This window comes from Podarcis raffonei, chromosome 4, assembly GCF_027172205.1.
Source record: "Podarcis raffonei isolate rPodRaf1 chromosome 4, rPodRaf1.pri, whole genome shotgun sequence".
In the NCBI taxonomy this organism is placed as follows: Eukaryota; Metazoa; Chordata; class Lepidosauria; order Squamata; family Lacertidae; genus Podarcis; species Podarcis raffonei.
The window spans coordinates 60489222-60514714 of record NC_070605.1 but is presented as its reverse complement, the minus strand read 5'-3'; the positions used below and the strand labels follow the sequence as shown (position 1 = coordinate 60514714).

Sequence of the window (25493 nt, the reverse complement as noted above, 5' to 3'; positions counted from 1 at the left end):
TAGTCCTACCCCCAGGCTAAATATATCTATCTTTAGCTATGGAAGAAGCTGCACCTATTGATTGTCAGCCTTTTAAAAACATGGAATAGTTCCTCAATTTGCTTTCTTTTTGATGTATAGTTTTTCCATATAAATAAAAATCTAAAAAATAAATAAATGCCTAATTCATATAATAGTTATCCCCCATAAATAGGAGAGAGGAAAGATGACTGCATGAACTGGGTTTCTGTAAGGCTATGAGTCTGTGTGGAGCAAGTCCATCACACCTGTAAGACTTGGTGTCTGTACTGAGTACCTGGCATCACATGTAGCTCTCTCTGTGGTGGAGAGGAGGGAGTGGCCCATGAGAAGACCTTTGGCAGCCTAGTAAATGCCTCGACTGGGCTGTAGATTTTGCTGTGTGTTTAAGGACAAAACCCATGGGTTTTGCAACTCTCCTAACTAATGACACATATCCACAGTATTTGCATAAGATTACATACCGTGAATTCCTGAGCAGATCTCACAACTGCTAGAGATAGCACTGTCTCGTGATAGTTTTACCTTTGCTCTTTCACTGAATGCATTCACTATTTCATCTAAGTTTAATAAGGTGACTATAACTATATCTTAGCATTCAGTAAATATGCTGTTTAATGTTCGGTCCCTGTTCAACGTTGGGAATGCAAGCAAGATCAGCAAGCATCTGGTGCAATGTATTCGGTAAGTGTTTAAATGCCACACAACAGAGCTGGTGGAACATCCTGGGCTGTCTACTCCAGTTTTTAGCAACTACAAGATTGCTGAGGTGGGCAAATCATAATCTGTCTCTGTTGCTTAGCAGCATTCATTCATAAACCAAGAAACTAAAGCAAAGAAATTATATAGGAAAATTGATATGTCAGAGCAATTACCATCACTGTTTTTTGTTTGCAGACGTTGTCTGACAATTTCATATACTTGAAATAAATTTGCATGCTTATTTCAAACCCAATAGAATTGTATTCTATTATTTATCAATAGCTCCGACTCTCTCTGGAATAGTTGTGATCATGTGAAGGCCTCTTTTCGGCAGAATGGGAATGAGTACCCTTAGAAATATCTTTTGCACATCCTGCTGAGTGGGACTCTGAACTTCTGTTTCAAAGTCCTGCCCTGATTGCACCATAACTTTATAAAGAATAAACTGGAATCATTCATCATTTTGTTAAATGTTTTTTGTTGTTTTCACTTGTTTTGTTAAATACTGACAGAATACTTGTTTGCAGCAGCAAAAATGTTAACTAGGAAGGCTCCTGATATGACCACAGTATCTGAATGGCGTTCAAATCCCTAGCTATTGCAGATATGGAAAAACCAATGGATATTGTGTGACTACTGGGGTGTGTGGATGTGGGTGTATGAAAGCAAATGTTGTGAGCATACTGATCTTTTTTTGTTTATTATTGGAATGTGTATTGTAGAACACCGGGAAATTATTATTATTATTTTTGTAATTTTAATGGAAGTACGGTATATAAATGAAGGGAACAACAATTTTCAAATGACTTACAGTCCCATTATTAATATATAAACACAACACCATTTGTTCTGATAAGGGGAGTGGGGGTGTATTGATAGTGATGGTGGTAATAATAATAATAATAATAATAATAATAATAATAATAATAATAATAGTAATAGTAATAATAATAATTTATTATTTATTCCCCACCCATCTGGCTGAGTTTCCCCAGCCACTCATGGTAAAGGTAGTGACAGTGCCACATAGTGCAAACAGAGGCAGATTCTCCCCCTACCCCATGCACACATCAGCAATGGTTTCCCCAAGTGTAATTCTTCACATGTTTCCATAGTAGCAATATGCATATATAATACTGAAGAACAACAAATTCTTTTATTTTTCTTGATTATTTACTCAACTGTTCACTTGTATCCTGGTGCCATGCATTTGTAGAGCATTGTGCCTTTGAGCCAATAATCTGGGACCACAACTTGACAGTGGTTATTTCAGAATACAAAATTCTGAATTATGAGGTAGTTGAACTTCTTTTGTCATTACCCTTGGAGATACAGGCATGGGCCACAACCTACTAAAACTCCCACCCAGTTGAAAGCCCGGGACCTTCTCACACTGCAAAATTATTCAGCTGAAGACATCAAATATTTGTTGTGGGTGGCTGCAGATCTGAAGGAAAGAATCAAATGTAAAGGAGAGGTATGTAACATTTGCAGTATGAATTCTCTTACCCCCATGTCTTTTTAGTTGTACACATGACCTTAGCCACAATCCATAGCTATCATGTATCTGCCTTCTGGTTTCTTAGGAAATACTGTGTTTTTATGTGTTTCCCCTGAATTCAGCTTCAATCCGGATTTATAAAAAGAACTACCTAGCTGTGTTCTGGGTGCTGGGTGCTGCCTAGTTTGGGATTTGAATCCTTGATGGTGGGTAGGAGAGGACAGGAAAAGTCAGGGGTCAGCAAACGTTTTCAGCAGGGGGCTGGTCCACTGCCCCTCAGACCTTGTGGGGGACCGGACTATTTTTTTTTTGGGGGGGGAATGAACGAATTCCTATGCCCCACAAATAACCCAGAGATGCATTTTAAATAAAAGCACACATTCTACTAATGTAAAAACACGCTGATTCCCGGATCATCCACAGGCTGGATATAGAAGGCGATTGAGCAGGATCAGACTCCCGGGCCTTAGTTTGCCTACCCTTGGGAAAAGTAGACCATGTGATCTTCAAAGTGAAATGAAGATTCCTACCCTCCACCCGCAAGGTTTAGAAGGGTTGTGTTTGAGAAATTGTTTGGGCTTTCAATGTTAAAAATAAAGAAAAAGAAAGCTTACCATATTCTAGAAATAGAAATCTAACCAGAACTGAAATGTATGAAGACGAAAAAAAATATTTGGCATATTCTCCTACCTCACAATTATCTGGGGTAGGGGAATCACATTTATATCCTCTCTCTCTCTCTCTCTCTCTCTCTCTCACACACACACACACACACACACCAGCATTCCCAGTTGGGGGAGGGGCAATTGAGTCTGTGTCGTGTGTGTGTGTGTGTGTGTGTGTGTGAATGCACATATGCAGTTTGCATGCTAGGTCAGCTCTCAGCATATTGGCGGGGACAGGGCGTGTAAAGCATCAGTGGAATTCTACATGCAGAGCAGCACTAGAGGGAGTAAAGAAACTAGTAACTAGGTCACCTCCAAGGCACAGAAGTCCTGAATGTGACAAATTGACAGGATAATTGCCTTAGACTGAAACAAGTATTAAGATTTCATTTTTCTAATGGAGCCCTTAAAGTAAGATACAAAAGTGAAATATTAAATACTTTTAAAATTCAAACCTGCATTCTTAGGTTTTATCAGATTTTGAATAGTTACACATATTTTTATTTCAACTTGGCAAGAACTTCTAGGATTTGTCCAGGTCCTCCAACTGTGTTGTAATTAAGCCACTCTAAGCCACATTAACCATTAGGAAGAAGCCGTTCCCAGGACCTAAAGTGTAACTCTATTCAGAAGCCCTACTGAATTAAACTGGACTTACTCTCAGGCAAATAGGGTTAGGACTGTAGACAAAGCAAACAACTGAGATGGAGCCTTATTCTGTCCTGTATATACTAAAAGGACCTCACACCCATCTGCAAGTGGTATAGTGTTTGAAATTACTTTCAAGTGTAAAGCAGAAAGTTCAAAAATATTTATTGTTCTTACCAGTGTGTCACAAGTTCTTTTCCTTCCTGTTTTTCAGTATTTGCCTTTGCTGCAAGGAAAATCATTAGCTATGATTTTTGAGAAAAGAAGTACAAGGACTAGATTATCTACAGAGACAGGTGAAAACAAGCCAAGAATTTGACAGTAAATACAGCCTTCTGTATTAACTGTATATCATTTACCTGCATATGATGAAATAACATTATTCAAAGTAAGAAGACAAAACAAAAGAAAAATGAAATTGAAGTTTGGAAATTCCTTAAAAGTTGTTACTTAGCCATTAGTAGTTGAGCCATCTAGTTGACCATTAAAATCAAGTCAAAATGGAATTTATAACAGAAAGTAATGGGCACAACACAACCAGCATTAAGCCAACAAGATTTAACATTACATATTTGCCAGGAACTGTTTGGGTATGCACAGTGCTTTTTTTCATTAAAAAATGTTTAGGGGGTACTCTCATTTTGACTCAAGAAAATCACCATTTTATAGTTCAAGTTGGGGAAGATCAATATAGGAAATGGACAAAAGTACAAAGATTCGAAAAATGTTTAGGGGTATACATACCCCTGTGTACCCCCAGAAAAAAAGCACTGGGTATACAGAATGTTATCTCTTTGGGGGCTTTAATATACATTTCATTCTGCAAAACATTCAGCTTAGGACAGGCATGTCTAAAGTCGAGCCCAGGGGCCACTTGCAGGCCCCAGGCTGCTTTCAAACAGTCTGCCAGGCAATTTTGAAAAAGCAATCAATTGCGGCCCCCGAGCACTTGGCCACCAAATCCATTTCTTTTTTGTGGGCTCATCACGAGCTCTCCCCTCTGCACGGGATGTGTGGCAAGCCCCTGTGCCATTAGGGAGTCCTCAGCTGCGTCACTCCTTGGGTCGACCCCTGGGCCAGCCAGATTGCTCCAATTGCCTTAAGGTCAGCCCTGATGAGACTGTGCAGGGGTTGGACTGACAAGCCTTGCACCTTCTAAGTCCCTGGTGTCACCATTCAGAGTACAGACTCAAGGACTTGTTATGGAAATACAAGGGGGGCACTTATTGGAAATCAGTTTTGTCAGCTCTTCCCCCAAAACCCCGAGACAATGAGCCCAGCCACCTTTTATTCACAGTTGCATAAGCACTAAACTACAGCATGGCCATAAACCTGTACATTCAACCACTGAAATATACACCCAATATGTAGCAATGGAGATTTATGTTACTGCTTTATGAATGAACACTGCGTTTTATGAATGGACTCTGTATTTTGTAAATTACCTAAGAGCCACCAATAGGGAGCTCTAGAATCTGACAGCTAACCAATCGGGTACTACCAAACATCAACCCCTATTGCTAAAAGCAGGTAACCAGCAGGGAATGCTTCAGCTCAGCTTTTGCACTGTTGATTGAACACCCCCTGCTGTGCAGATAATGGAGAAAGTTCATAAATTGTATCCCTTCTGGCATCCTGGCCAACTCTATTATGCACTAGGAGCCCAGAATAGTAGCAAATAAAATCCACTCATATGTCAGCAACTGTCTTGTCAACCAGTTCTTCCAAAGTCTTCCTAAATTATAAAACTCCAAAATACAGGCCAAAAGAGAGCAGGTCTGGGAAGAGCGAGGCATACAATGGGCACCACTAGTGAAAAGGCCCTGCTCTGTGTAGCTCCTGCTCTGTCATTTGATAGGGTGCCACTTGCCCTCCTTCTTGACATGGAATGCTCTCTATTGGAGTCCCCAGGTCCAGTAGAAAGACCATAAGAAGGGAGAGCAGGGACCTTGAAGTTCCCAATGGCTGTTAATCAAGCAAGCAAGCAAGCAAGCACATAGGTCACATTTGTCAGTCAGGACGCCTATGTCCTGGCCAGGCCTGCGCCCAATCTTGGTTTTGTACAATCTTGTTTGCCCTCAGTAACCAAAAGTATATTATCAACATATACAAGCAGAAAAGTTGTTTTCCTTCATTTGCAAGGAATCATACAAAACAAAGTGGCACTAATAAAGAAAAGTTCCAGGGTGGCAACAGAAAGCAAACTAGGAAAACTGGTGCTATTAATGGTAATCCTTCTGCGATGCTAATTATTTCCCCCAAGCGTTAAATGATAACCAATCAGGGGCAGCTACAGATGCAAAGGGCAACAAAATATCTGTGAAAGGAAGAGGAGCAGGTTTGCACAAGTGTGTTGCAGGTAGAAATACTGTTTGTAATGAAGTGAGAGAGTTTACTTGCTCGAATTAACAAATAAGAAAGTTTTAAGAATTTACATTCTAGTTTAAAATTGATTACTTAATTTTGAGAAGGGGATTGTAACAAAAACACTGGGGCCTAATTTGGATAGTAGAGAGCCTAGTATCTGGTGGGCAGTCCAAAGCACTTGTCAGGAGAGCTATGAGAAACAGTCAAAGCAGATACAGCTGTTGTTAGTAACTCAGAGAAGGTTAGGGAACCTTCAAGCTTCCAAGATGTTCAAAGTTTAACCTCAGAGGATGCTGAGCCACGGTTAAATGCCATGAAGGCTAAACTTCTGACTCCTCAACACCTAAGTGAAAATATAAGTTAAACCCAACAATTTCTGTGGTGGTTCACTTCATCAAATCTGGCCCTCTTTGAAAAAAGTTTGGACACCATTGGCTTAGGACAATGGTTGTGGTGCCATCTGCTGGTAAGGATTCAAATTTTCCTAGTATACGACCCCAAGACAGGTTTAAAAGCTGGCAAGATTATACTTTTGTACCTTTCTTATGACTTAAAATAATGCTTCATCCCAGAAAATATTATGAGCATGTTCCCAGAAGATATGTTGACAGATGTGTGGTGTTGTAAGATTTTTTTTAAATATAATTTTGTTTTTTTTAGTTTTCAAAATATATCTGCTTTTTGTATTTTTAACTGTTTTTGGTGTTTTGATTGTACATTGTCTTGAGATGCTTGTGTAGAAGACAATCAGTAAAAAATAACAGGTTTGGGTATTACAAAGAGCATCAATAGAGAAAAGATTGTGCGTATCTCTCTGTGAGATCTTCAACACATGTAACTTGTACATTGTTCTGGCATATACAGAGGTTATAGAAAGAGGCATTCCTTGACCACAAGTTTACAGTCTCTATAAGATCCGACACAAAAGGAAAAACAGAGGGAGCAGAGGGAGGAAAACAAACTTGGGTACTAATTCTTCAAGTTATATAATTGCTTTTGTTACAACCACCTTGATTGGAAACAGTGGAGGAGGCAAATGGTAGCTAGTCTTTTAGCCGGGCCAGTGGAGCAGGACCTGCTAAAAGCTGATAGTTCAGAGCTAAGATTATTCAAATGCATCCATGATAAGAACATGGCATTCAGGTCTTTGAAAACGTAACATTTTTAAAGACTCATATTATATAAACTTCTTTTTTAAAAATAAAAACTTGAAATATTCTTTGGTACTAATGAAATATTGACTGATATTTTCTCCTGTATTTGGTTCACACATAGATTTGCCATTGGGATAGGGGAGGGCTCTTGCATCTTTATGACCATGGGAAAAGACATAAAGTCAAATTATTCCCTTGTCTGCAGTTCTAAGGGAGAAGACATGTAGTATGACTTGCCATAATACTTTGAAATGACAAAGGTAAAAGTCTTAATCATTGTATTTATTTTAGGATTTGCTGTCCTTGGTGGCCATCCCTGTTTCCTCACAACACAAGATATTCACCTGGGCATTAATGAAAGTATCACTGACACAGCACGGTTTGTACGACACCTTGTGTGACTGTTATTTCCTTTCTATATTTAGATGGTGAAAGCTAGGGTTGCCATATTTCATATTGTTTTTAGGAATGTCCAAAATTGTTGCACTTTTTTTGGGGGGGGGACCAAAAGTTGTTCAGCCAAAAAAACATGATTGGCTTGATACAGGACAAAGTGTCACCTTTCGGAAATTCCCCCTGGGCGTCAATTTTGCCTTTGAAATCCCAGTAATGTCCGGGATTGCAGCCTTACAAAAGCACTAAAATTGCTTGAATTCAGCAACTTTCAAAACTTAGGATGCATGAAGATTTTACTATGCATCCTATGTATTCACACCCTGCTCTTCAGCCAGAAAGGTTCCCAGAGTGGCTTTTAGATCAATAAAAGCAACACAACCTTTGCCCTCAGGTTTAGGTCTAAAAAGATAAAGACACAGAAGGAAGAAGGAGGAGAAAACAGGCGAACTCAGGCACCAAATTATTGATATTGTATTCTTATAAAGGCCTTTTCAGATGGAAACAGAATCCTTGCAATTCAAAAACAGGCCTTGGTGGTCCAGCCTTCCTGGAAAGAGGCATAAGAAGTTGTTGAAGTTGCAGGATGGGGTCTTGGCCTTCCAGGCTAGCTGGAATTCACCATTTTCGTGTCATTTGTACCGTGGCATGCAGGCTTATTGGGGCCTCTCACCCTCAGAGCAGACAATCCTGGTAAACATAATTTGGGTTGTGAGTCTATGGTGAAAGTATTCACCGTGTTTTGTTTGTACACAGAATCTTCTCAGAAGATTCCTCAGAATGAAATCAGGAGGAAAAACTAGTTCTGTAGTTTATAGCATAAACTGTCCATGCCCAAGCATTGCTTGGCTGGAAACAAGAAAACCACAAACTTTATTTACATTAAACAGTTCATTGATATTTCTGTCTTCTAATTCTGTCTCTCTTTTTTCACTGCCTTATTTTTTAAAAAAATATTTTCAGTGGTTAGCAGTCTACATTTTAAACCATCTGTATTTAACCATGTTGTGCAAGCACTTAAAATTATTCAGGCAGATTAACCATTATTAAAGTACTAATTTTCTATGAAAAATTGAGTGGGCTTTACATTTATTTTGCTTTCTGAAGGGTGTTGTCAACCATGACAGATGCGATCCTGGCACGAGTGTATAAACACGTTGATCTGGAGGTGCTGGCACAACACGCCACAATCCCAGTGATAAATGGACTGTCTGATTCTGACCATCCCCTCCAGATTTTAGCTGATTACCTTACACTCCAGGTAATACTCTCCTGTTCCCTGCTTAACTGCAAAGCTTTTAGCCAACTCAGCTACTCTAAAAGTTCAGACCTAAATCCTAAATAGTTGAGATGTGGAAGACTGCAAAAATATAAAGGTCTGGCACTGTGAGTGTGAGTTGTGAGCTGTTCAATTCTTTCTTCATTGGCTGGACTTGGGCAGGCTGCTGTTTCCAGGCTCAATCACCCCCTACTGTAGTATGGGGTTATTAATACTAAGCCACCTTACACGACTGTGGTGAGGAATATTTATCCTGCTTTTAAATGCACTGCATAAATGCTAAGTATATTATTTTCCTTAGGACTTGTTAGTGTCTGTCCACTCATCCAGCTGTTTAGAAATCAGGCATCCTGGTCCCTATCCAATGCCCCTCTACCTCTAATATTGTCTGTGTGTCAAGGCAAGGATTAAGCAAATGCCAAGGGTTTTGGTGGTAAAACCAGTTCAAGTAGCAACTTGCATTACATCTTCAAGCCATCTGTCATTTGGCCCACAGTTTCTGCACTTCATGAAATTCCTGCATCAATGTTCCTGGTGCAACTCCAGGGGAGCAACACAGTCGTCCATGATATGGTTCAGATCCAGTTCGGGGGAGCTAGCTATTAAATCTTTTATGACAGTGGTCTTTGAAAATTCTCTCTGAAGTGATACATAGGGGTGGGGGAAAGCTCTGACCCCCTAGAGGTTATTGGACCACAACTCCCATGACCCCAGACAAATGGTCATGCTGGCTGGGGCTGATGGGAGTTGGAGTCTGACAACATCTGGAAGGCCACAGGTTCCCCCAGTTGTTGTTTACATGGGCCTGAACTTCTAAATTGCAGTCATTCTGTAAAGCACCTAACTAAATGTCCTCAGATTTCCAGGGCATCTTTCCTTCACACTGATGTTCGCATAAATAGTGACATTTTAACCTCACCAATTCAACCTTTTTGACTGTGAACAACTCTGCATCTTAGGTGGCAATTTGTGTTTGATATTGGTACCTCCCTCACTTTGGTGTTTTGTGTACAATTGTGTAAAGTGTAAACGACACATAAGCAGCCTTCCATTAAGCCTGGTGTGGGCAACATGGTGTCTCCTCATGTTATTGGACTGCAGTTCCATCAACCCTGAGCAGGGCCATGCTGGCTGAGGTTGATGGGATTTTGATGTAGTATGTTAGCTACTCTTGTTCCAAAGATTCATTCATGTACATGTACCTGGGTATCCAGGACACAGGTGTTTAAGGATACAAGCTGTCTTTGCTGTGGGAAACACCAGCATACTTATGGCAAAAAGATTAGCTGTACAAAGTGTGGCATCTCTTCTTTTGGCTAGATGAATCACACAAGTTAAGCTCTGAGTGGGTGTTCTTTGATTGCACATGGAGGAATCTGAAAAGTATTCATGCAGGAGGCTTAAAATGCTGTGGGAACCGTGCTGGTTGCAAAAATGGCTCTTTCCATAAATTCACATTTGGTGATTACTTGTTTCTATTAAAAGTATCATTCAAGGTGGGAAGAATTACCCAGTTATAGAAGAGCAGGGCCTCTGGATACTCCATGAAGATGGCATCCAGCCAGGCTTTGTGAGATGCTGTGGAAAGATGCAACACCTCAAATCAGGTCCTAACAAAAAGAGAAATGCTGGCTGCATTAGAATGCAGGGTGAATAAATCATTTCCAGCTGTTCATTTTGTCTGATAACCTTTGGAAGGCATTTCATCACCAAGAATTGACAGCTTTTCAGTAATTGCAAGTGACTCATGGTTCTTATGTAATAGTTCACTGCCTGCCAGCTGTACTAGCTGTTAGCATCCTGCCAGTTCCCTTCTAGGCTACCTGTTTAGAGAGAACAGTGCTATTATCCACATTTCTCTCTCTCTGTCTTGGCTTTTGTGGTTCAGGACATCGAGCATGACAGATGGTTCTAATACTTGACTCTTGTCATCTGATGAACTATGCCGGCTATCTCCACAGAGATTAGAGATATTAATAAAGAATAAATATCTGATTGTTTGGATAACAAGTTATTATTGGCTTTGGTTAGGGCTATTCTACTCCATGCTTCATCATCATAAGCAACAATGACATTCAAATCTGTGCCAAGAAAAGTCATATTATGCAAATTAAAACAAATATTCATGAATTGATTTATTTTGCATAGTCTTTCCTGCTTCCTGCTTCATAAGCAGGGACAAGGAATTATTAGCAGCATGGAAGACCAACCCTTGATTGTTGGAAGTCTACTCAGGCTTCATTGGTTTTTTTTGAGGTATCACTTTCAAAGTATTATTTTCACATTATCTGCATGTTTATAAGAAGAAAGCAGGATGCATGCATTCTAAAATAATGAATGAAAGAAAGTTACCCACATTGTAGCAAATTCTCTATCTAATATAAATGCAGTGCTAGAGTTCTGTGATCACAGGTATGTGAAATACATAGATAGCTATATATTTCCCTGTCATTCATATTTATGTGCTAGAGAAGCATATGCTCTTGTATGGAACAAATATAATGAATGGCTCCAGCTCATAGAAAATAAGGCAGGATACTGTCCATTAGTGTATAGGCACTTAAGCAATTTGCTTAACCTTGGCTGGGATAATAATAGTGTATTGATTGACAGAATAATGTGAATATCCTGTAATGTTTATGACAAAGAAAGAATATGGGCAATGGCAATTTGTTCAAAGGCAACATCCTTGCTGCCAGATCCCAGACTACATGGTATGATAAAAGTTGCACTTCGAAACTACAAGCACTGTAAATAACTGCGGCTTTGTTTTGTTTTGTTTTGTTTTTGGTAGGAACACTATGGATCTTTGAATGGATTGACCCTAAGTTGGATAGGTGATGGAAATAATGTCCTAAACTCCATTATGCTTAGTGCTGCTAGATTTGGAATGAATCTGCATGTTGCTACTCCAAAGGTAAGAAAATCTTAGTTGGGGAGAGAGGAAGTCAAATGTTCTAAGGCAAAGAACATGGACTGCACCTCCCATCATCCCTGACCATTGCCCATGCTGGTTGGGGCTGATGGGAATTGGAGCCCAACAACATCTGTGACCCTCCAAGTTTAGCGAATGCTGCTCGAAAGGTGAAATACTGTTTTTCCATAGTTTTCACATTTTGTTTAAAGCAACATGGTTTCAGGGTAGCATGTGGCTCTGAACAGGGCCAATAAACTTGATTGTCAGCTTTGAAAAAGAAAAGCATTTGTGATTTTATTAGAGGGTTTAGCCTCACAAAATCTATATACAAGAGTGCAAAGGCAAATTGACTTTGCTTTGGAAGCTAATTTTAAAAAATCTAAATACATGTCCATTGATAAGGAGTGCACTTTATCCAGAGTTTAATGGTATAAAACTGTTAACAAAACTAGCCCATTATCACTCTGAAGGAAAATGCTTAGCTACAAGGAAACGGCCTCATGATTCAGAGTTCAGGAATGAGAGGGTTAAAGATTAGACTGAAGACAGAAGCTGAAGTCGCCATTTCACTAGAAGAACAATGAGCTAGTCCCCATGAATTAGATTCAGAAGATCCAGCCCCAGAAGAGGCAGAGTTTAATCTCACAAACAGTCCCTGAACTTTTTAAAAAAATATGTGCTCAGTATAATAGGTTGCTTTACTAAGACCAGGACAAAATTGAGTAATTCGGACTGCTAGCTGGGCACAGTAGATTAAGTAATTTGGGTGGTTAGGAGATCTGACACATCTTTTGATTCTCGCTCTTCTTGAAGAGCCTCTGTGCTGGCTGACATTTACCATGAGCTTCCCCACATTAGTACTCTCCAGATGTTGGAATCCATCAACCCCAGCAGCATGGCCAATGGTCAGAGATGGTAGGAGTTATAGTCCATCAACAAATGAAGGATGCTGTCAGGGACTGGGCAGAGGAGGAATGGTGGAGACTGCCTCCCCATCCTGACTCTTCCAGGGAGGAGGAAGCTGAAGATAGTATGGATCTACAACAGTGGTTTGAGGGAGGTCACAGCTCAAAGGCAGATGAGGAGAAAAGTTGGGAAACAATGGGAGAGGAGGAGGCAGGACCGAAACGGCAGCTGACTGACACGTTGACTTTAGAAAGCATTCCAGAGCCCCCATCTCCAAGAACCCGGTGAGCCTTAAAAGTAGGAGAGCAAAGAGCTCAAAGACAGAGGGCATGTAGCAGCATCCATAGAAGTGACAAATGAGGAAGTGGGAGAGACAGGGGGTGGAGATTCACTCGGGACAACACTATTATCCAAGAGGCTGGGTTCAATAGCCTCTCTCTGTAATATTGAAATAAAAAAGGACGGTAAGAATCTTTTCCTTGTCCTTATGCTTTATGTGTGTGTGGTGGAGTGACAGCAAGGTTGGGGGCAGGTAGTGACACTGGTGGGACCTCTGGTGCAATTCAGTTCTCCTGACAGTGCACCGTCCCATCCATCTCGCCCCCATTCCATCCAGGTAAACACCAGTGATGCTGGTGTCAGGAGGGCAGCTCCACCCTTCCATATGTGGTGTTGCTGCTTTATAGGGAATTGGCATCGACCTAATACCCACACACACATTTGCTGGTATCATATCTCATTTTGGCTCCAGTGTGGTTCTATTTATGCAATTACCATCTAGATGCTTTTTAAAGTCCAGGAGCCAGTTGTCCATAGCTTGGAAATCTAATCCAGAAACTCTCCAACCAACTCTAGGCACGCTGCCAGTTCAGGTATTGTGAATGATATAGTTAAGAGTACCCAGGCTACTGTCTATTTCTATAAAAACTGGGAATGTGTTTAATGTTCTCTATTTGTAGCAAGAATGGAATACAGTGGTACCTCGGGTTAAGTACTTAATTCGTTCCGGAGGTCCGTTCTTAACGTGAAACTGTTCTTAACCTGAAGCACCACTTTAGCTAATGGGGCCTCTTGCTGCTGCTGCGCCGCCAGAGCACGATTTCTGTTCTTATCCTGAAGCAAAGTTCTTAACCTGAAGCACTATTTCTGGGTTAGCGGAGTCTGTAACCTGAAGCGTATGTAACCCGAGGTACCACTGTACATTGTAACACTGTAATCTGTTTTGACAGGGTTTTGAGCCAGATCCCATGGTCATCAAAATAGCGGAACAGGAGTCCGTAAAGGTACAAGAATGTGACTGTAAAATGTTTTTTTTTTTCTACTGTTCTCCACGTGAACTTAGTGCATTTCCTCTGATTTATTCATGTTAGCACCGCACCAAGTTGTTTCTCACCAGCGTCCCTACTGAAGCTGCCAAAGGAGCCAACGTTTTGATCACAGACACATGGATAAGCATGGGGCAAGAGGCAGAAAAGGAAGAGAGACTGAGGGCTTTCCAGGGTTATCAGATCACAATGAAGGTAAAATGCAAAGATTTCCCACCAGATTTCTATGGTTTCGTAGATTCCAGAAGAAAACTTTAAAAACATTTTAGGCCTCATATATGTTTGCATTTCCCAACACTGGAGATTTGTGGTACATGTTTGTTGAAATATCTACAGAGTACATATTTTCGATTCTTATAACAATGACTACAGCTGCTCTGAAGCAACTGTTAACCTTAATAGAGTGCCACAAGAATATCAGACTGAATGCTGCATAAGGAACTTCCCTACCTTCCTGAAATAGTGATCTGAGAGGTGGAGTAAACATAACCAGTGTATTTGTGTGTGTGTGTGTATTTATATATAAATATTAGAACCAAAAACAGGAGGCCCTGGTCCTAGTTAAGACCACAACATGCGGGGAAGGGGGCCTTGACTCTTCTGCTCTCTACTATGACCGTGAAAAAAATAAATTACACAACCCTGTGTGGCAAATAGCAACAGTCTACAAAAAGCAAAAAAGCACCTTCCCATTAGCCCATAATTTTTATTCTACTGTTGGTACTTACTGTAAGGGGGTTCAACTTTTTCAGGGTTGCAGCATGAAATACAAGGGTGAAGTCTCGTCTCCCCAAATCACACACCTTCTCTGTGCTTGGTTTTAATCTTGTTTTTGGTTCAAGTAATACTAATGTGTGGTTAGGCCCTGGGAAATGTAGAAGTCACATCTCTGTATCTGGATGCCATAGTGCAGGGGTAGGCAACCTAAGGCCCGTGGGCCGGATGCGGCCCAATCGCCTTCTCAATCCGGCCCTTGGATAGTCCGGGAATCAGCGTTTTTTACATGAGTAGAATATGTCCTTTTATTTAAAATGCATCTCTAGGTTATTTGTGGGGCCTGCCTGGTGTTTTTACATGAGTAGAATGTGTGCTTTTATTTTAAATGCATCTCTGGGTTATTTGTGAGGCATAGGAATTCGTTCACCCCCCCCCCCAAAAAAATATATATAGTCGAGCCCACCACATGGTCTGAGGGACGGTGGACCGGACCACAGCTGAAAAAGGTTGCTGACCCCTGCTATAGTGCCTGCATGGATGAATGCACATAAATTCCTCACTGGAGATAACAGTGGATGAGCAACGGTCAGGGAACAGGATGGATATATTTCTTCAGGATCAATGCACTCACATACTTAAGCAGTACTCCATAAGCAATTGGTACTCCATATTTATTGTGAGCTATCTATTGCACACACCATTAGTTCAGTGCTACATTGATTACAATGTGCACAGATCAGCTTCTGAGAAGCAGGGGCATTGTTAGGGAGGGGCCTGGGTGTGTGGTTTATTTTATACATATAAATTAGGATGTGAAATTATTTTTATGTGGCTGTGGTCTCATTGCTTTAACTACCCAGCAAGCAGCATCATTGCTCCAGAAGGATGTTTCCTTCTTGAGCCCACTGAATTTCTCTTCTTCCGATATCCTCTATATTAAAAACTGTTTGATTCTGCTGTTCAGGGAAATACACACTTATCAAGAATAAGACCCTATCAGGGGAATTTCTCCATCTCTTTTATCAGAGAGCAATAAATAAATGGATGAATAATGGATGGAATCGTCCAGAGGGAGGCATGGGCTTATACTATGAAAGGGGCAAAAGGAATATGGTGAAGAAAATCCAGCATTTTGAATAGAGGTGGGAGCCACTTAATAATAATAATAATAATAATAATAATAATAATAATAATAATAATAATAATATGAAGTCAATATTACTTCTCTCTTACCTCATCCCATTCTACTTTTGATGATGTGTTGGGTTTTTAGTACAGGTTTGGGGTTCTTCGTATTGAGGTGTGATTTGCTATCTTTGGTGATCTGCAGTGATACTGTTTCTCTCTAAAATCCCTTCGTTACTTAAGCATCTTTAGTAAGAGATAAAAGCTTTAAAGTAATTTTCTGACTGTGTTATTCTAATGTTTCTTAAAAAAAAAAAGACCAGGCAGCATGGGTCACATTTATATATATAAAAATATGAAATGCAAAAAGGTATGTGGCTGAAATATTTCTTATATAGCAACTTAAAAATAGAAAATGTAATCTAATAAAATATTTAAAATGGTTACATGAAAAGCCATTCTCTTTATTAATATCTGTACATTAAACTGCCATATTTCAACCCTATTTCCCAGAATGGTAGTGTTCAAAATTGCTCATAGTGCTATGAAGCTTTGTTCAGGTATTAGATTAATATATAATGAGTTATCGATATAAAGGAATACATTTGGACTTTTAAGGCATGCTTTAGATCACATGTGGGTTTTTTAAAGGCATGATTTAATAGGCAATTATTACCCTTACAAAAACATTATAGCGGCATGCATAGCAGCAGTGCAGAATGTACCAGTGATCCACTGTATTTTTTTTCCTGAAGCCAAAGATGAACCTCTTGATTACACTGTGATATATTTTGAGCGACTCCAACTGTCAAGCCTACCATTGATTGAATGAGTTAATAGGTCCCAGCTGCTGGCTCTTAAGGGAAGTGCTGATCAACCAGTTGCTCAACTGAGAGGTGGCAGAGGGAGGAATAGGCAGGAGAAAGGAAGTGAGGTGAACGGAATGCTAGATGCATATTCAGGGCACCAGAATCAGGACCACTCTTGCAGCTCTGCTGAAGAGAGCCACATTATTATGGCACACACATTTTGTGTTTAAATCAAAGGCTGATTTCCCATTTCGCAGGTCATCCATGAGTTTTACGCAACAGCACTGGACTGTTGGAAAAGAATATACTCTTGAAGTAGGTTGCCTTTTTAAGCAACATATTTTGTTTTCAATGCCTGCCACAATTTATCTGAAAATGCACAATGTGGATGGCAGAGAGTAATAAAAAATGCATTATGTAACTCGAAGTAGATTGGAAAAAATAGTTATAATTGCGGCAAGATATATGAAGTGGGTTTCAGTTGCTGGTAAAGGACCTCAATAAAGTTAAGTTTATATTATTGAAAATTTTAAGGGTAGCTTTGCATGCTTTTCACATGTGATTTTCCTAAATGCTCTGCATGTACACAGGTACATGTGTAGGGTACAGGGAGCATGCCAGGTAGTAAAACCCATGGACTTTTACCCAAGCAAATGCATGTATGTTATGATGTCCATGTCCCCAATACATTAAGCAGGTCTGCATGTAATGTTAAACCGTAGCTAAAAATAAATTATGGCTTAACATGAATTAGCAGTGTGGCAGTGCACACAGCAAATGCAGTGCTTGCTTTGCTACTATCCTGTTGCTGCTCCTCCTTTTGTTGCTGCTGCAGCACCTTTAGTAAGTGTGGTACAGAAGTCCTGGTTCTGCACGTATTCCTAAGTACCTTAATTCTTAATGAAATGGAAGATGTAACACATTGCATATGAAAATGCTTGTTGTCTAAAGGATTAAGAGAAGAATGACATGCTCTGTCAATTGCTAAGTTACTAGTAAATGAGACATTTGTTCAGGCTGCAAAGTGATGATCCAGTATTTAGGGTAGTATTCATATATAATACTATCAGCTCTGAATGCTCACAGAAAGTTTAATAACTTACTGTAGAAGCATGGCATATGCCACAAAACATGCTTCAGTATATTGCCTTACTATTGGCTAAGTAATGGATGGCTAGACCATGTGGGACTGCCCATGTCATGTAATTCCTGTGAAAAATTAGTGCTAGTTAGTGCATAAATGGGTTGTGATCATAGAGCTGTGCCCTAGACTCATTTAGGTCACACCTCCTCTTCTCTGATAAAGGAGGAAGTGAAGTCTTCTTTTCCTGTTCCCTCTCTCTCCACACTAACCAAGGAAGACGTGCCTAAGCAAACTCCAAGCTTAGAGCATGTATTTGAAACTATCTTTCTATATTTTCGACCCAAAAGTGTTCTGCCTATATTTTCCTTGCTGCTGCTTGGATAAATGCATGAATCTAAACTTTGGGACACTATAACTTTACTCAGCAGTGTGTGGTCTGTTCATTGAAAAATGGGTAGAGAGAAGCACTGTCTGCAAGCAGACTAAACAGGATAAAAAGGTCTAATAACCTATAGTCCTAATGCTATGCAGCTGCTTGGCTGTTGTGAATTTAAAATCTGCTACTGAGGGCTCTCTTCTACTGGAGAGTGAGTTTAGCACCACATTTTGAATCTGTACATCCAGCTGATTCTTTTATTATTTACCCCAGACACATGAGTCACAGGGATTCATATTTTCCTCACACAATTCCTGCCTGATGGGGGGGGGGCACGCGTGCGAAGTAATGATGTGATGCTCTGTGATCTGATACATTTATAAGATGGTATGAAGCTGAAACACGTTTTGTTTGGTTATTTTTTAATAGTGTGTTGCCACAGTAATATATGTATTGGGCCTAGGAAAAAAGAATTACATAAACATATCTGGCTGTTTTCCTAGCCCACCACTAATGATGTACGTCAGTGTGCAGAAATTGAATAAGAAGGTTTATGTATACTCAGTGCTTCTATTATTTTTAATGTTTCGTGTAATTTTTTGGCATTTAAAGAAAATGAAACGTGAGTACACAGAGAAAGCAAAGGGGATAAATACTCCTTGGCACTTAATCAGACTGCAAAGAGGAAAGCACACAGCTTAAAAAGAGGCAGCTAATGGCTGACACAGCAGTGAGCGAGAGAGCAATTACCATAAACCGTAGAGAGAGGACAAAGAAACCAGAAGTAGAATACTCATGCAATTCTTTCAGCTTGTTAGACCCTAGCATGACCCACACAATGCTGCCAAAATCAGGGCTTTTGAGAATGAGTAATTTTAAGGGATACATGCATCATTTCAACTTTGTGTGTGGTCATCTGTTAGCATGTTTTGGCATTCAGTTTCAAATCTCTCTCTCTCCATCTCCATCCATCTTTAGACTGCAAAAGTGGCTGCTGCTGATTGGACATTTTTACACTGCTTACCCAGAAAGCCAGAAGAAGTTGATGATGAAGTGTTTTATTCTCCACAGTCGCTGGTTTTCCAAGAGGCTGAAAACAGGAAATGGATAGTTATGGTATATGGGCACTCTGATCCGATAAGCGTCAAAGATCTCATGGCATAAAGAAGGCATTCTGTGTGCTGCAGGGGAAATAACCCCAATCTGTTATCCATCTGACATTTAAAACTGCCCTGATGTCCGCTTACCTATATATATGAAATTCTAGGTCTGTGCTGATTTAGCCGACTCAGTAGTGCTGACTAAAAGGCTTTTCAGGATGGTGTATAAGATCTCCCTAGTCCTGCCGGTTACCATCCCAGTTACACCACTCATATCTGAGCCACTTGCTCAGGTCTTTCACTAGCTTGCTAGTCTTTCACTGACTGGGCTGCATTGGGCAGCGGTGGCTGTTGCAACAGTAGTCTCATCAACATGCTGGTATAATAATGGCAGACAGTGACACTGCATTGCAGTTCTTGCACTCCGTCCTATGGCATTAAGTGCTTGCTAGCACAGCAGTTCAAAGGACTGGGCCATCCTAAAAGGCAAGCGTAATTCTCATTTGTGTTTAATTTGCCAATTCTAGTAGCGGGTGGGCCAGGCACCTGGCAAGGTCTAGAGACTGTTGAGGGGCCCACTGTTGATCTCAACGGCCTTTGTACCTGTTAGAGGAACACCACCAAAAGCCATCTTATTTTGATCTACACCCGTGGTGTAAACCAGGAGTAGGGGACCTTCCTGAGACTGCTTGCCAAATGGTGGGTGAGGCCAGAGGCAAATGTGGGAAGAGTAATGGGTGCAACTTTTAGGTTTGACACATAGGCTACATTCCAGCTACACAGAAGTCAGAGGTTTCTAGACACACTGACCCACATGTACAGATGCATGTATGTTTTCATTCTTCATCAAGGCATGTGAGAGGTATTGCCACATTTCATTCCAGCCAGTCCAAAACACTCAGGGAGGGTGCAGGGCAGAGTCACTGAGGGGTGTGGTTTGGAGAGGGATATCACAGTATAGAGTTGTAGAGTTGTAAGGGAGCTCATTGCCCTACAATGCGGGGATCGCAGCTAAAGAATCCTTGACAGATGCAATCTCTGTTTAAAAAACTCCAAAGAGAGTGTACCACCTTACAAGGGAGTCTGTTCCACTGCTGAGCAGCTCTTACTGCCAGAAAGTTCTTCCTGGTGTTTAATAGGAATATCCTTTCTTGCAATTTGAATCCATCGGTCTGAATCCTACCCTCTGGAGCAGCAGAAAACAAGTTTGCCTCATCATCCATGCCCAGATATTTGAAGATAGCTATCATATCACTCCTTAGTCTTCTGCTGGCTAAACATATTCAACTCCCTCAGCTGTTGAGCCTAGCGAGCGTCCCAAAGGCCCATGGAACTGCATTCAGGGTCCTGGCCTGAGGTTCACCACCCCTGGTATAAATTAATAAACAGCAAGATCAATGTGACCTTTTTTATTAAAACTTTGCATTTTCCTGCACTGTTGTAAATTAACATTATGTATGCAGCACCATTTCCCATTGTGGCTGGTTATTTCATATATTTATTAATTCTCTCTTCTAGGCTGTCATGGTTTCCCTGCTGACAGATTACTCACCACAGCTGCTGAAGCCTACATTTTGATCCTTGGATTTCTGCCAAGAGAAAAGATTCCTTACCAGCATGCACCATTCTGGTCCATGAAGTCTCTCTTTCTCTCTAAAAAACAAGATCAAAGCAATGATAATTAATTAACAGAAATGGAAGTTTCAATCATACTTTCATTCTGCATCTGTTCTATCTCTTAAACACTGCAGCTGCATTTCATTATCCAGCAGCTTTTTTCTTCCTACATATTGATTAGCCCCCTAAAATGGTTACAGTTTAACAAATGGATGAGTCAGAAAAGCAGGCAATAGTAGAATTGATCTCATAAATGTGTCCTGGAGCTGTGTACTGTGAAAACTGCTGCAGTTTTCTCGAAAGCTGTCATATTTGCCTGCTGATGGGGGGGGGGAGGTTCTGAATGACACAATTGAAATATGGTACCTTTTAGATTCTGATATTAAGGCTGCAGACCAAAGCTCACTTAGTAGCTCACACTTAAGTTCAGAGAGATTTACTTCTCAGGAATGAACTGCAAATATATTATAACTGACAGTAGTGATGGTGGTATATTAGTTTTTGTGTGATTTTGTTTTGTTTTTTAAATGATATTTTATTAAAATTTCAAAAGAAGTTACAAAAGTGATAAGAAAATAGAAAAAAGAAAACAAAAAATACAAAATACAGAATAAAAAAGAGAAAAGAAACAATTAAAAATAAATCCATCTTTCAATGTCTTGCCTTTCATTTACTTGTTTCCCTGACCTCCTCACACCTCCCTTTTTTGTATTCCCGTTCACATGGTTAATTCAGCAAATCCTTACCCTCTTTCTTTTATCTTAATTCTATATCTCAACATATTATAACTTTATATTTTCACCCGTTATCAATCCATTTTTACATATTCTTATTAACCTTGTTGCTAAGGCCGCCTGATTTCAATCCAACATCATTTTAACATTCATTAATTTTACAATGTTTCTGCAAATAGTCTTTGAATTTCTTCCAATCTTCTTCCACCGACTCTTCTCCCTGGTCTCGGATTCTGCCAGTCATTTCTGCCAATTCCATATAGTCTATCACTTTCATCTGCCATTCTTCCAGAGTGGGTAGATCTTGTGTCTTCCAGTACTTTGCAATGAGTATTCTTGCTGCTGTTGTAGCGTACATAAAGAAAGTTCTATCCTTCTTTAACACCAATTGGCCGACCATGCCCAAGAGAAAGGCCTCTGGTTTCTTCAAGAAGGTATATTTAAATACCTTTTTCATTTCATTATATATCATCTCCCAGAAAGCTTTAATCCTTGGGCACGTCCACAAAAGGTGAAAGAATGTACCTTCACTATCTTTACATTTCCAACATTTATTATCGGGCAAATGATAGATTTTTGCAAGCTTGACTGGTGTCATGTACCACCTGTATATCATTTTCATAATATTCTCTCTTAAGGCATTACATGCCGTGAATTTCATACCTGTGGTCCACAACTGTTCCTAGTCAGCAAACATAATGTTATGTCCAACATCTTGTGCCCATTTAATCATAGCAGATTTAACCGTTTCATCCTGAGTATTCCATTTCAACAGCAAGTTATACATTCATGATAGTATCTTCGTTTTGGGGTCTAATAGTTCTGTTTCCAATTTTGATTTTTCCACCTGGAAGCCAATTTTTTTGTCCAAATTGTAAGCCTCCCTTATTTGATAATAATGAAGCCAGTCTCGCACTTTATCTTTTAGTTTCTCAAAACTCTGCAATTTCAATTTGTCTCCTTCTTGTTCCAGAATTTCCCAATATTTCGGCTATTTGGCCTCCATATTGAGCTTTTTTCTGAGCCTTCGCTTCCATCAGTGACAACCACCTTGGGGTTTTATTTTCAAGTAGGTCCTTATATCTTATCCAGACATTAAACAATGCTTTCCTGACAATATGGTTTTTAAATGCTTTGTGTGCTTTAACCTTGTCATACCACAAATATGCATGCCACCCAAAAACATTATTAAAACCTTCTAAATCCAAAATGTCTGTGTTCTCAAGAAGCAGCCATTCTTTCAGCCAGCAAAATGCTGCTGATTCATAATAGAGTTTAAGGTCTGGCAGGGCAAATCCACCTCTTTCCTTTACATCAGTTAGTATTTTAAATTTTATTCTGGGCTTCTTGCCCTGCCAAACAAATCTAGAAATGTCTCTCTGCCACTTCTTGAAACAGTCCATTTTGTCCAAAATTTGCAATGATTGAAACAAAAATAACATTCTTGGCAATACATTCATCTTTATAACAGCAATTCGACCTAACAAGGAAAGCTTCAAATTTGACCATATTTCTAGATCCTTTTTCACTTCTGACCAACATTTCTCATAATTATCTTTAATTCTTAGCGGTCATATTAACCCCCAGGTATTTTACTTTCTTTACCAAAGTTAAACCTGTCTCCTTCTGAAACCTCTCTTTCTTAATCGGTGTTAAGTTTTTCTCAAGAACCTTAGTTTTTAACTTGTTCAACTTAAATCCTGCCACATGACCAAATTCTTGAATCAGTTCTAATACTCTTTTAGTACTAGATTCTGGCTCCTGTAGCGTCAGTACTAAGTCATCTGAAAAAGCTTTCAATTTGTACTGTTTGGCTCCGACCTGTATACCTTTAATCAGACGGTCCCTTCTGATCATATTTAGCAAAACCTCCAGGACCGAAATAAAGAGCAATGGGGAAATTGGGCAGCCTTGTCGTGTCCCTTTCTCTATCTTAAATTCCTCTGTTACCACATTGTTAACAATTAGTTTGGCCTTTTGTTCTGAGTAAATTGCACCTATACCATTCTCAAAACCTTGACCAACCCCCATCCCCTGAAGATTTTTCTTCATAAAACTCCAAGAGATATTGTCAAAAGCTTTCTCCGCATCTACAAATATTAAGACTGCTTTAGTATTAATATTCACTTGCAGTTTTTCCAAAATATTAATTATATTTCTCGTGTTGTCAGACAAGTGTCTGCCCGGGAGAAAGCCAGCTTGGTCTTTATGTATCTCCTCCACTAATACTTTTTTTAATCTTTTAGCCAAAATGTCTGCAAAAATTTTGTAATCCACATTAAGCAGGGATATGGGGCGGTAGTTCTTAAGTTGTGTCTTTTCAGACTCAGTTTTCGGTATAAGTGTAATATAAGCTTCCTTCCACGACTCTGGCGCTTTTTCCCCCTCCAAAATTTCATTACAAACCTCCTTTAGTGGTTGAATTATCCAATCTTTCAAAGATCTATAGTATTTTGAGGTTAAGCCATCCGGCCCTGGAGATTTGCCCAACTGCATATTCTGGATGGCACCTTCTACCTCCTGTTCTGTGATTTTATGGTTCAACATTAACTTGTTTTCTTGAGAGATTTTTTGTAATCCATTTGTTTTTAAGAATTGGTCTATATCAAACTCTTTCTGTGGCCCTTGTGTATATAACTGTTTAAAATACCTCTGGAAACATTTTCTAATTTCCACTGGATTCTGAATATTCTTTCCTTCCACTTCCAAATTAGTAATGGTGTTAAGTTTTTGTCTTTTTTTCATTTGCCAAGCTAACAGTTTTCCACATTTATTAGCCGATTCAAATGTCCTTTGTCTCATCTGTTTAATTTTCCATTCTATTTCCTGATTCATCATTTTCATATATTGGACTTGATATAACTTTATTTCTCTCAGAATCTCTTGTGACTTTGGTTTCGCTCTCAGTTTCTTCTCGCCCTCTTTTATTTTTTCCAAAATTTTGTCTTTTTTCTCATTTTGAGTTCTCTTCTTTAATACATTCTGTTGAATTAGAAACCCCCTCATAACCGCTTTGCTTGCGTCCCAGATTACTCTTTTTTCAATGGTAGTGTTCATATTTATCTCAAAATAGTCTCTCAAGGTTTTTTGGGCCTTCTTAGTAACCTCTTCGTCTCTAAACAAGGTGTCATTCATCCTCCATCTGAAGGAACCAGTTGGTGTTAGTTTCATCTCCATTTTCACAGCATTATGGTCGGAGCAAGTTTTAGGGCAAATTTCCACTTTTCGAGTCTTAGGAGCCAGTCCTCTAGTTATCCAGATTTGGTCAATTCTTGTCCATGTCATTTTGGCTTCAGAGAAGAAAGTTCCCTCTCTACCCAGGGGATTCTTTGTTCTCCAGATGTCAATTAAGTCCATATTGTCAGTCATCTCAAAAAAGGTTTTTGGTAGTCTGCCATCCTTAGTAACTACCTGTCTCTGTGCCTTGTCCATATTTGTGGATACCACTCCATTCATATCTCCCATCATGATATTGTTGTAATCCATATAGTCCAGCAATGTCTCATGCAACTTTTTAAAAAATTCAGATTTCCCCTCATTTGGTACATAAACTCCTACTATCAAAAATTTCTCTCCTTGTGTTTGAATTTCAATTGCCACGAATCTTCCTTGGTCATCTTTAAAAATAAATTTCGGTGATAGGCTCTCTTTAGCATAAATCACTACTCCTCTTTTTTTAACCTTATCTGATGAAATAAACTCTTGACCCAGTCTTTTATTAATCAATACTTTCCTATGTAGCCTTATCACATGTGTTTCCTGTAAACAAATCAAGTCCAATTGTTCCTTTTTCAATAAATGAAAGACTTTTTTCCTCTTCTCCAGGGAGTTAAAACCATTAATATTCCAACTTAATAGTTGCAGAGCCATGGCGTGGTTACTTTACTTTTCCTCCAACTGCACCTAGCAATTGCTCTTGTTCTGTCGGTGGTATCACTTTCTCTGAGTTGTCCAATCCAAAGGATAGTGATGCTATGTCTAGTATTCCTGGTTTTAATGCTCTTGGCTCTTCTTCAGATTCTTTCTGCAAATCTTCTCCGTAATCTTTCAAAAATC

The 25493-nt window shown here is 39.6% G+C and overlaps 1 protein-coding gene and 1 long non-coding RNA gene across 4 annotated transcripts in view; one reads left to right on the top strand and one right to left on the bottom strand.

Moving 5' to 3' along the window:
- OTC (ornithine transcarbamylase) lies at positions 1-20710 on the top strand. Its single transcript, XM_053386946.1, has 10 exons — positions 1-702; positions 2050-2197; positions 3749-3830; positions 7347-7434; positions 8556-8709; positions 11522-11644; positions 13780-13833; positions 13921-14070; positions 18965-19102; positions 20605-20710. The coding sequence occupies exons 1-10, from the start codon at positions 626-628 to the stop codon at positions 20662-20664; spliced, it is 1074 nt and encodes a 357-aa protein (XP_053242921.1). The 5' UTR covers positions 1-625; the 3' UTR covers positions 20665-20710.
- The window catches only part of LOC128413110 (uncharacterized), a 35205-nt gene continuing 11365 nt past the window's right edge, over positions 1654-25493 (bottom strand). For all 3 annotated transcript variants that reach the window (XR_008330237.1, XR_008330239.1, XR_008330238.1), the window contains 6 exons: positions 20639-20739; positions 19011-19076; positions 10238-10337; positions 8185-8297; positions 3712-3760; positions 1654-2167 (listed from right to left, as the gene is read on the bottom strand). This is a non-coding gene — a long non-coding RNA (uncharacterized LOC128413110). The remainder of the gene's footprint in view (positions 2168-3711; positions 3761-8184; positions 8298-10237; positions 10338-19010; positions 19077-20638; positions 20740-25493) is intronic.

Excerpts from the sequence above, each read along its gene's own strand:
- OTC (XM_053386946.1), top strand. The coding sequence starts at position 626 with ATGCTGTTTAATGTTCGGTCCCTGTTCAACGTTGGGAATGCAAGCAAG. Across the intron at positions 11,645-13,779 it reads TGCATGTTGCTACTCCAAAG|GGTTTTGAGCCAGATCCCAT; the intron begins GTAAGAAAATCT and ends CTGTTTTGACAG. Across the intron at positions 13,834-13,920 it reads CGGAACAGGAGTCCGTAAAG|CACCGCACCAAGTTGTTTCT; the intron begins GTACAAGAATGT and ends TATTCATGTTAG.